The following is a 12,184-nucleotide window of genomic DNA, read 5'->3' as shown; positions in this document are numbered from 1 at the left end:
AGAGACTTTTTCCCAGGGAGGAAAGTGCCAAATCAAGGGGATATAAATTTAAGGCAATTGGAGGAAATTAGAGGGGGGATGTCAGAAGTAAGTTTCTTTTTACACAGAGTGGAGGGTGCATGGGACACCAGGGGTGGTAATAGAGGCAGATACATTAGAGGCATTTAAGAAATTCTTAGATAGGCACATGGATGATAGAAAAATGGAGGGCTATGTGAGAGGGAAGGGTCAGTTTGATCTTAGAGTAGGTTAAAATGTCGGCACAGCATTGTGGGTTGAAGGGCTTGAACTGTGCTCTGATGTTTTACTGTATGCTCAGTGGCCACTTTATTAGGTGCACCTGCTCATTAATGCAAATATCGAATCGACCAATCATGTGGCAGCGACTCAATGCATAAAAGCATGCAGACATGGTCAAGAGGTTCAGTTGTTGTTCAGACCAAACATCAGAATGGGGAAGAAATGTGATCTAAGTGTCTTTGACTGTGGAATGATTGTCGATGCCAGATGGGGTGGTTTGTGGATCCCAGAAACTGCAGGTCTCCAGGGATTTTCATACACAACAGACTTGAGAGTTAACAGAGAGTGGTGCAAAAAAAATACGATCAGCAGCAGTTCTGTGGGTAAAAACGTCTTGTAAATGAGAGAAGTCAGGGGAGAATAGCCAGTCTGTTTGAAACTGACAGGATGGCGACAGTAACTCAAATTACCACACATTACATCAGTGTGTGTAGAAGAGCATCTCGAAATGCACAACACATCAAACATTGAAGTGAACGGGCTCCAGCAGCAGAAGACCATGAACATACTCTCAGTGTCAGGTTTATTAGGTACAGGAGATATCTAATTTATTACCTCCTATACCCAATAAAGCGGTCGCTGGGTGTATGTTCTGTCATAATCAGGTTTATTAACACTAACATATATCATGAAATTATTTGCAATAATAAATATAGTGTTAAAAGAGAGCAAACTAGTTAGGTAGTGAAGAAGGACCTAGTGCTTTCCCAGCATGTATGATGAATAAACTCTTCTCAGGCTTCCAGCCGGATACAGGTATTGATTATAACTGAATTTTTTCTTCTTCAGGGATGATGCCTGGGCATGTCTAGTCCAGTGGTATTTATACCCCCGCAATCCGTCTCTCCTGATTGGTTAGTCCTCATCCAATGAAGTTTCTAATCTCCCACCTTGTTCACAATCGATTCAGTTCTTACTCGGAGCGAGATCTTCATCTTTGTTAAAATTCTTTTCCTCCAGTTTTATTTCAATGGCTTCCTTTACCAGGCGGTCCCAAAAGCTACTGGCGTGACACAGTAGTTTTGTGCCGTCAAAGTCAATCCTGTGGCCATTGCGGATGCAGTGTTCTGCTGCTGCCGATTTCTCCAGGTAACCCAAACGGATACGTTTCCACCGTGTATCCCGTCAACCAGGTGGCAGGAACGGAAACCTGATAGGATGAGGACTAACCAATCAGGAGGGATGGACTACAGGGGTATAAATACCAGTGGACCAGTAGATGTGCCCAGGTATCATCCCTGAAGAAGATGGCAGTGTTTGTCATCTAAATGTTGGTTATAACCGCTACTTGTACCCGGCTGGAAGCCCGAGAAGAGTTTATTGGTTTAGTTTGGTAGTGTTCATAAGTTCATGGTCTATTCAGAAATCTGATAGCAGAAGCTGATACCAAAATGATGGTATCCATCATTGAGGACCCCCATCACCCAAGACGTCCTTTTCTCATTGCTACCATCAAGGAGGTGGTATAGGAGCCTGAAGACACACATCCAATGTTTCAGGAACAGCTTCTTCCGCTCTGCCATCAGATTTCTGAATGGACAATGAATCCATGGACACTTCCTCAGTATTTTCCTTCTATTTGCATGACATTTTAATTTAGTTATCTTTTCATATATGCTTACTGTAATTTATAGTGTTTTTATAATTATATATCGCAACGTACTGCTGCTGCAAAACAATAATTTTCACGAAATATCCAGTGATATTAAACATGATTTAGATTCTGAGTGTGGGTCTTCTGGCTCCTGTACCACCTCCATGATGGCCCCAAGGTGTGTCTATTACAGGAAAATGACCAGAACCTCTGCTTCGTATCCTTTAAAGGGGACCTTCACTTGCACTGCCAGAAGCAAGGGACTATTTGTCAGGGTGCAGCTTTCATTCCAAAGGTTTCTGGCTGAAGTCGTCCTCCTTTGGATTGGGTTCATTCAGGGATGTCACTCTACAGACAGGGTGTAATGTTACAAGGACTTACCACAAACTTCTTGTTCCAATGTCTTTCAGGTGTTTCTTGGTGAGGTGAACATCAGCCTGAATTCCTGCCACGTGGTGGTGAAGGAGTTAAAAATCGGGGCCAGCATTCAGGATCAGATGCGGTTCCTGGAGGAAGCCCAGCCCTACAGGTGTGCTGCCACACTTACTCCACCTGTCCTGCCCTCTCCAACCGGCCATTCATGCACTAGCTGGAAGTCTTAGCTGGCTGTTTGGCTGTAGCGTGCATCACATCCTAACCAATCCACTCTCAAATGTGACTTCAGCCAAAAGGCACCCAATTTCTACTTTAAGCCGAGTTACTGCTCGGTGGTGAGGTGAAGGGCAGTCTTCGTCCCTCGCTCATTTGGGATGGTTCATAAGATCAGAACACATACAGTAAGAACAGAATTAGGCCATTCAGCCCATCAGTTCTGTTCTGCCGTTCAATGATAGCTGGTTTATTTCCTTTCTCAACCACGTTCTCCTCAGTCAGATCACACACTGAGATCCTGGGGTCCTGTCATCCTCATTGCAGATTCAGCAAGTTTCCACAACCATCAGGGTGGAATTAGTATTGGCTTTCGTTTATTATTGTCACGTGCACTGAGATACAGTGAAAAACCTGGTCTAGTGAAGGGTTCTCAACCTGGGGTCCTCAGACCCCTTGCTTAATGGTATTGGTCCATGGCATAAAAAGCATGGACCCTGGTCTAAAAGGTCGGGGACCCCTGGTCTAAAAGGTCAGGACCCCTGGTCTAAAATGTCGGGGACCCCTGGTCTAAAATGTCAGGAATCCCTGGTCTAAAATGTCAGGGACCCCGGTCTAAAATGTCAGGAATCCCTGGTCTAAAAGGTTGGGAACCCCTGGTCAAGTGCTTCCACTGTTTTCAGTCTCATTGGGAAGAGCTTACGGGCCTTGCTCGAAGGCTCAGACAGACTGACGGTGGAATGGGAACTCCAGCACCACCGAGGCTACTCAGAATATCCCAGGACCTCCCAGGCATGGTGAGGAGGAAGGGCTGGAACTGGGAGAAAGGATGGAGGAGCACTGGGAGGTTTGGGGAAGGTGACTGAGTGGGGTGTTGGATTCCAGACGTCCTCCAGCCTTCTGTGTGTGTTGCTCAGGATTTCCGGCTTCTGCAGCATCTCTTGTACCTATCCAGAGGGAGTGCGGTAGCTGGAAATGCATTCAGGACTTTAAATGGTAAGTAGTTTTACACCTTAGCACCTTAAATACTGTACTTTTCTCACAGGAGCCTGCAGCATCCCAATCTGCTCCAGTGCCTGGCTCAGTTCACGGAGGTGACGCCGTACTTGCTGGTCATGGAGTTCTGTCAGCTGGTGAGATGTGGGTCTGTTATCCACGGGGATACATCATTCCATGGGATCTTGTAACTTGAGAACCTGTGAGCTGGTAATGGTCCCTCCCTTTGTGCCAATGACAGACGCTGATAGTAATCTCTCTGTCTTTACATCTAGAGTGCACCAGCTCACCCTTGGCATTGCTCAAGGGAGTCAAAATCCTGCTTTTAAAGTCATAGAGTTACACAGAATGGAACTAAACCCTCTGGTCCAACTCATCAATGCCGACCAGCATGCCTACCTGAGCTGGAGCCATTTGCCTGAGTTTCCCCACATCCCTCTGAATTCCTCCAAATGGTTCAAATGGCTCCGTTTGTTGTCGGAGAGTGTATACAGTATACAACCTGAAATCCATGAGAAACAGAACCCCAAAAGAATGAACGATTGAACCCCAAAGACCCCCCTCCCCCACACAAGCAGCAGCAATCATTAACGCCTCAACCTCTTCCCCCCATTCATTTCAGCAAAAAGCGTCAGCACCCCACACCCACCAAGCAACAGCAAAGCACCAGAGACCAAGATCTGCAGTCAGTAAAACGATTGCTTACCCGACCGTTCGACATGCCACAGCTCTTGCTCTCTCTCGCTAACAAGGCACAGAGAGATATCGCCCATTTTCACTGCAAAGGGGGAGACTGACAGTCACTGTCAGGATATTACCCTCTGCCACTTCGCTTTTTATTGCGAGATTCTCCGTCTCAAGAATCGGCAGCAAACTCTCCCCACTATCGAGAGAAGGAGAGAGAGAGTGCGGCTGTTCGACTACAGAGATCTCCGTCCACACGTCCACCAATGCACACATCTGCCAAATGCCTTTTAAGCTTTGTATTTGTAGCCACTTCCACAGGCAGCTCGTTCCATATACCCACCAACCGTTGTGTGAAAAACCTGCACCGTCCTCCCTCCCACTTTAGACCTGCACACTTTAGTTTTAGACTTCCCCACCCTATCCACAGCACCTATGTCCCTCGTGATTTCGTATACTCCTCAACCTCCTACGAAAACAAACCCAGCTTATCTAGTCTCCCTTTATAACAGTCCTGGCAACACACTTTTCAATCATCCCTGCCAGCAGGAAGATTACAGCTGAGCTTTACTCGTCAAGTGCAGATGAAAATGTACAGTGTAATGTATCGTGTGTGTCCGTGACCAACACAGTCTGAGGATGTGCCGGCGGCAGCTTGTAAGTGTCACCACACTTCCGGCACGCCCACAACTCACTAAGCCCAACCTGTTACATCTTTTTGGACTGTGGGAGGAAACCAGGGCACCCAGAGGAAAGCTTTGCCGTCACGGGGTGAACGTACCAGCTCCTTACAGAGAGCAGCAGGAACTAAACCCTGATCACCGGGGCAGTAAACTGATCCTGCTGTGCCACTCTTCCTTTCAATAGCTAGGCCACCAGACCTGAACGTGATCTCACCAACATCTCGCACACGACGTCCCAACTCCACCTCCTGCACTCTGTGAAGGCAAGCGTGCAATGCTTGTTCTTCCTCGACTTGTCTCCCTGTGCCACCACTTTGAGGAACAAAGTACCTATCCCTCAAGGTCCCTCTGTCTCACCTCTACAGCCAGACAGAAAAGGGACAAGGAATGAGGGAGATATGCAAGGACAGGTGAGGGCAGTGGTGAGAACAGTCACCGCTGTTATGATCTTAGAAGGATCATCGAATGTGGGTTGAACTGAAGCATGGAGTATATTGTAGACCTCAAAGAAGGTAGACAAGCAAACCATTGAAAGCGGTCTTAATTTTTTTTTGCTTTGGGAGTACTACATGCTGCCTAGTGAGGTGGTGGAAGCAGATATGGCAACACAATGGTTAAGAGGCACAGTAACAGACTAGGAATGGAGCAATATAGACCATATGCATGGGGATGTGCCTTTTAAAGGGAAGCTTATGAGAGGCCAAGAACATCATTCAGTACTGTGGGAGATCCAAGCAAATATAGAAACCACAGGGGTGAAACTTTGAGAGAAAGCGTAAGACCATATGACAAAGGAGCAGAATTAGGCCATTTGGCCTATCAAGCCTGCTCTGCCATTTGATCGTTGCTGATTTATTTTCCCTTTCAACCTAATTCTCCTGCCTTCTCCCATAATCTTTGATGCCCTTATTAAATAAGAACCTATCAGGTCTCTTCTTTAAATACACCCAATGATTTGGCCTCCACTGTCGTCTGTGGCTATGAAGTCACCTCCCTCTGGCTAAAGAAGTTCCTCCTCACCTCTGTTCTAAAGGGACGTCTGTGTATTCTGAGGCTGTGCCCTCCAGTCCTGGACTTGTCCACTACTGCAAACATCCTCCCCTCATCCACTCTATCTCGGCCTTTCAATATTCGGTCGATTTCTAAGAAACTCCCCTTCATCCTTCTAAACTACAGCGTACAGGCCCCGAGCCATCAAATGTTCCTTGTACATTAACCCTTTCATTCCTGAGAGCATTCTTGTGAGCCTCCTCTGGACCCTCTCCAATGTTAGCACATCCTTTCTTAGATAAGGGGCCAAAGCTGCTCATGATACTCCAAATGTGACCTGACCAATGTCTTATAAAGCCTCAGCATTACATCCTTGCTTTTCTATTCTATTCCTCTCAAAATGAATGTTAACTTTGCATTTGCCTTCCTCACTACTGACTCAACCTGCAAGTTAATCTTTTGGGAATGGCAAAGATTCACTAAACCTTACAGAAAGATTTCCAGAATCTGCAGCTTTTGTTGTTTGGCCTCTTGCTGCAATTGGATATGCTCCGCCTCCTGGTGGTTGTGACCTAGCATTACAGCCCCTGACATCTGATCAGAAATATTTCCCTTTGAATGGAGCCTTCAGGCTGTCAGTAAATACCTGAAAATTCCAAACGCTCTAACAAGACACTCAGCAAACTCTAATTGATGTCAGTGAGAGTTTTTATCATAGCATATAATCATTGAATTTCATTGAATTTAACTGTTAATTATATTGGACGTAAAGATTTACTGAAATCTCTATTGCTGCTGCTCTTGTGTCAGGAATCCCGCTTTCCCTCACTACAGCTCTGTTAATCTATCTGAGCAGGTTCATTTTGGTTGGTGTGTGTGTATGTGTGTGTCTATGTGCACATGAGAGACACTATTGTGTATGGAGTGTTGAGTGTATCTGCAGAGTGAAAAATTCTGATTCAATTCTTTGTTTTTTTTTGTTGCATTCTTTATATTTTTGTGCTTACCTATGCTGCATCAGATGCAGAGTAACAATCTTTGCAATCTCCTGTACGCTCGTATACTGAGGACTGACAATAAACTGTAGGGTAATGCAATGTTTGACAGGTGACATAAATTGTTCATTATAGAAACTGTTCTACATAATTTACAAACACCATCATTAAGTTGTTCTCTTCACTTTAAAAGACAGCGGCTGACGTCATTGAAAGGCGACTGCTTTTGTTTTGCTCAGAATGGAAGCAAAGGGCTGTGGCATTTTTTAAGCACATAAAACAACTCTCGCAGGTTTTATTCACAAGATCCTATATTGGTGACCCTGATGATTCGAGAGTTACTCAATGGCACGCCGTTTTGAAGCTGCTGGAGTCTAGGGAACAGCATGCCACCCCGCGGTTTGTGCAGGCAGAAGTCCAGTTCACGCTGCGAGAAATCGCCACGGACAATGCCAAATTGGTGAGCCAAAGTGGTGAGTCTGCTAGAAGAACCCCCCCCCCCCCCCCCCGCACTTGATAAATATGTCATTCTGAAAACTCATCTATTACAGACTTTTGGATTTTGGATTATCAGACACCGAGCGTGCCAAACAGTTGCTCTCCTTGCCCGGCGTGGGTGACTCTAGGCCTTCGGAACTAATGGACCATGTGCTAGTTCTCCTGGGCAATCGCCATGCTTGTTTTATTTTTAAAGAATTCTTTACACAACAAATGCCAGATCAAGTTTGCATAGCCCTCACGAATACATCCATGAAGGACTATAGGGAGCTTGTTAAAAGTGCCGATAGTCTACACTCATCCAGGCAGGGGTGCTTCGTTCCTCCTCCTTTCCCTGTCGGCAGACTCCTGCTCTCAGCTCCGAACCAGACACCACCAGGAGTATGTTTCTTCCACGCAAGCTTTGGCATGAACCTCAGAAAGTGTGATAGTGACCACGCATTGGGGCATCAGAACTCTGTGAACCCTGTGGGCAATGCTTCCTGTGTGACACGGATGTTGCCAGCATCGACCGTAAGGCAGAGAGCGATGGACCCTCGCTGGAGGCTGCTGACAGTGCCAGGATCCAGACTCATGGGACACAACGCATGATGCTCTGCTTCAGTGGACAATGCTATACACGGGATCTTGTTTTGGCTAAAGTTGCTAGACCTCTGCCCGGCACAGATTTCCTGTGCGTCAAAGGACTGTTGGTGGATCTTGAGAAGTGCCGGCTTGTGGATGCAAAGGACTTTGGTTATCACCCTGTCCCCCCAGTAAGTTCCCCATGATGTCTTGTCCAGCGCATGCTGGGCGAATTCCCAAACCTCTCCAAGCCCACACTTTCCACGACAGTCACAAAGCGTGGGGTCGAGCATCATGTTTCCACAACAGGCCAGCTGGTCTATGCCCGTGTGCGTAAACTGGCTGGCCAGCGCAAAAGCTGAGTTTGCTAAGATGGAAGTACTTGTCATTGTATGCAGGTCGAGTCACCTCTTCAGCCAGCAACTCCGACCCCCCTCTTCCCCCCTCCCCCAATGAGAGGAAGTACAGCACATTTGACCAAGAGCTTCTTGATCTCCACATCCGGCTGTCCACCATTTTTGTTTTCTACTGGAGGGTCAGCATTTCACAGCGGTCATTGGACAGAAAACCGCTTGTGCGCGCAATGACCAAAGCATCAAATCCTTGATCGGCTCAGCAGCAATGAGACCTGGCCTACATTTTAGAATTCATGACTGACGTACAGCACATCGAAGGGGAAACCAATGCTGTGCCCCTCACGGCCCGCCATTGATGCCATTCACATCTGGGTTGACTATGGTGACACGGCAGCCAACCAAGCTACCAACCCAGAGCTCCAGGCTTGCAGGACACCAGTCACAAGCCTTCAGTTGACTGACAATAAGTTCAGGGTCACAGGGGTACCGTTCCAGTGCGATGTCTCAACCAGTCCCCCTCACCCCGCAAACTGTTTTTCACTCCATTCACAGTCTCTCGCACCCAGGCCAGAAGGCTTCACAGAAACTGGTTGCTTTAAAGTTTGTGTGGCACGGCCTTGGGAAGGACCATTTGAGACTGGTGTGTGTCAGCGGGTGAAAATTCACCGTCAGGTTCAGGCACCACCATGCACCTTTAGAGATCCCTGAGCCGTGGTTTGACCAAGCCAATGTGAACCTAGTTGGTCTTCTGCCCCCCTTCATGCATCTCTGTATCATGGTGAACCGTTCCACCAGGTGGCCAGAAGTTGTCCCTCTAATGTTGACGATGGCAGATATCACGACTTGGTCATTCCTCAACACCTGGGTGATTCACCTGATACTTCTTCCAACCGCAGACCCCAATTCAGATCAGACTTCTGGGCAGCAATGGCCCAGAAACTTGGCGTTAGATTGCACCGCACCACGGCGTATCGCCCGTAATCCAACAGCCTGTGTGAGCGGTTTCACCATTCCTTAATGGCTGCCCTGAGGGCCTTCATGACGGACGAATGATTATTTCCCGTGACTCCTGCTGGGGCTCAGAACGATCCGAAAGAGGACAGGCAGTCACCTGAGATTGAGTTGGTGTACTGGCAGCCATTACGGGTGCTGGGTGATTTTATTCCTGACGCTACAAACACCTGGTCAGTATCACAGCAGCATTCTGCCCTCCTCAGTAAAATCAATTCTTTTACACCTATTCCTACCTCCCATCTTGGGTTCCAGTTGACCTACGTTCTATCTCGTTTATTTTTGCCCACCCCCACCCCCATGATGCACTTCAACACCCACTTAAGCCCCTCAGGATAGCTCGTTCAACATTTTGGAATGGGGCAGAAGGACTTTTATTGTAAGCTAGGAAGGGTAAACCTGAATGTATTTGTGTAGATCACCTTAAACTGGCCATTCAGGACCTGAAAGGTTCCACTAACATAATCCCAGCGTCACGATATGAGCATGGGCATGTCAGCACACCCCTGGAAGAGCCAGAGGCTGTTATTCCAACCAAGAGGGCCCCAGCTGGGTAGTTCATACAAGCTCCAGACAGACTCACAAATCCAGTTCTGGTGAACTCTGGGGTGGGGAGGGACTGTGCAGGGTAGTGTAAAGGGTGACAGATGACACATATTGTTCATAACTGAAACTGTTCTACACAATTCACAAACACTGTTATTGAGTTGTGGTGTTCACTTTAAGATATGGTGTCTGACGTAATTATGTCAGCGTAGGGTGGTTGCTTTTGGATTGTTCGTGATGGAGGTGCTGCAGCTTTTCTTAAGCAGATAAAACAACTCTGGCAACAAATCCTTCAAGCAATCTTGAATCATGATTCTGAGCTGAGAGTGGGGCTGGGTGGGTGGAAGTGGAGGGAGTCGGAGTGGGGTTGGGTGGGTGAAAAGTGGAGGGAGTCGGAGTGGGGTAGGGTGGGTGAAAGTGGAGGGAGTCGGAGTGGGGTTGGGTGGGTGAAAAGTGGAGGGAGTCGGAGTGGGGTAGGGTGGGTGAAAGTGGTGGGAGTCGGAGTGGGGTTGGGTGGGCGAAAGTGGAGGGAGTCGGAGTGGGGTAGGGTGGGCGAAAGTGGAGGGAGTCGGAGTGGGGTAGGGTGGGCGAAAGTGGTGGGAGTCGGAGTGGAGTTGGGTGGGCGAAAGTGGAGGGAGTCGGAGTGGGGTTGGGTGGGCGAAAGTGGAGGGAGTCGGAGTGGGGTAGGGTGGGCGAAAGTGGAGGGAGTCGGAGTGGGGTAGGGTGGGTAAAAGTGGAGGGAGTCAGAGTGGGGTTGGTTGGGTGAAAGTGGAGGGAGATGCCCATTGAGGGAAGTCCCCAGTTCCAGAACGTTCGCAGTCTTGCCCCTTCCCAGGGAGATGGGTGTTCTCAGTCCCCTCCTTTACCTCCCCATGAGGGCTCCTCTTTAATCTGCTCCTCGGACCAGCACGCGCAGGAGCAATCAAACTAAAGAGAGCCCTGCGGAGAATCCCAAGACAACTGTCCCCATGCCCCCATTCCCGGACCATTGCTCGTAGAATTGTCAGCTGCACACTGTGAATAGTTGAAACCCGGGTTGGGTGTGGCGGAGCTGATTGAAAAATAAAATAGATCAGTACAATTGAGTGTTTGAGTGATTGTGTTTAGCAGTCCTGTTTCCATCCTGTAGAACTCTATGACTGCTGATGGTGCTGACTGTTCCCTCTAAGCTGCACTGCCACACAGTAACCGAAGTGCCCCCGCGCACATAGCCTTCATTGCCGCGCAACTGAAATAAAGACAGATGGGAAGAAATTTATGAAGTGTGAAGGGTTTTCTTTGTTTTACTTTATTTCATTATAGCCCTCAATTACTGAATAAGATCAAAAGATTTTTCAGTTTTCATTCTAAGTATTCATAGTATGCATATTACAAAAAAAAATTTCTAATTGCGTGCAGTTCTCGGGCCGCGTAAAAATTGCCTGCTCAGTTGGTTGGCGCAGCTGTAAAAAATGTTAGTGGAAACATTGATGTTATTAATCGTGAAGATCTGTGCTGGCCCGAGGTATTTCTGGCTTCTAAGGGGTTAGTAGGATGCCTAAATCTGTACCTTTCATTGTTAACCCTTGTCTACACTGTGTTAAAGGGTGACTTGAAGGGTTACCTGCGAACCCACAACACTGCGGATGAATTGGCCCCCGACCCCTCGACCCTGCAGAGAATGGCGTGCGAGCTTACTTCAGGACTCCAGCACCTACACAAGCACAACTATATCCACAGGTAGGGAGAGGACTGCCCTCCATAACTGTAAACACAGGTAGGGAGAGGACTGTCCTCCATAATTATATCCACAGGTAGGGAGAGGACTGCCCTCCATAATTATATCCACAGGTAGGGAGAGGACTGCCCTCCATAATTATATCCACAGGTAGGGAGAGGACTGTCCTCCATAATTATATCCACAGGTAGGGAGAGGACTGTGCTCCATAACTGTAAACACATGGAGGGAGAGGACTGCCCTCCATAGACTCTCAGTAACACAATTAAATGTTCAATTTTTAAGGCAGGTCAGGTTTTTGACTCTCGTAGTGCTTACATTCTGATCCATGCCCTATATGCCACTTACTCAGCTTTTTCAGGGGAATTGTACAGAAGCCAGTGTGGCCTTGTTTGTATTTTATCTTGAATACTAAAGGGAATGAATCTGCTATTTATCACAGTTTGTATCAAAGCTGCGTCAACAGAGTGTTGTCCTGGGGCAGGGAGCCAGGATATTGATCATCAGCATCCGTGGAGAGAAATGATGAGTCCGCATTTTAGATCAAGTACCTTCAACTGGACAGATAGAAGATCTCAACCCAAAATGCCAACTGCCCATTACTCTCCACAGATGCTACCCGGCCGCTAAGTTTCTCCAATGCTTGGTGTGAATCAGAAACA

General features: G+C 47.5%; 1 protein-coding gene across 7 annotated transcripts in view; it reads left to right on the top strand.

Annotated features, from left to right (window-relative positions):
* aatkb (apoptosis-associated tyrosine kinase b) overlaps nt 1–12,184 on the top strand; it is a 321,493-nt gene that overhangs the window by 267,737 nt on the left and 41,572 nt on the right. For all 7 annotated transcript variants that reach the window (XM_073026295.1, XM_073026299.1, XM_073026298.1 and 4 more), the window contains 3 exons: nt 2,305–2,423; nt 3,528–3,615; nt 11,391–11,524. In XM_073026295.1, coding sequence (XP_072882396.1) covers nt 2,305–2,423; nt 3,528–3,615; nt 11,391–11,524 — 341 coding nt within the window. The remainder of the gene's footprint in view (nt 1–2,304; nt 2,424–3,527; nt 3,616–11,390; nt 11,525–12,184) is intronic.

The sequence above is a fragment of the Hemitrygon akajei genome, chromosome 22, assembly GCF_048418815.1.
Source record: "Hemitrygon akajei chromosome 22, sHemAka1.3, whole genome shotgun sequence".
In the NCBI taxonomy this organism is placed as follows: domain Eukaryota; kingdom Metazoa; phylum Chordata; class Chondrichthyes; order Myliobatiformes; family Dasyatidae; genus Hemitrygon; species Hemitrygon akajei.
The sequence above is the reverse complement of the archived record's forward strand: the minus strand, read 5'-3'. Positions and strand labels throughout refer to the sequence as shown.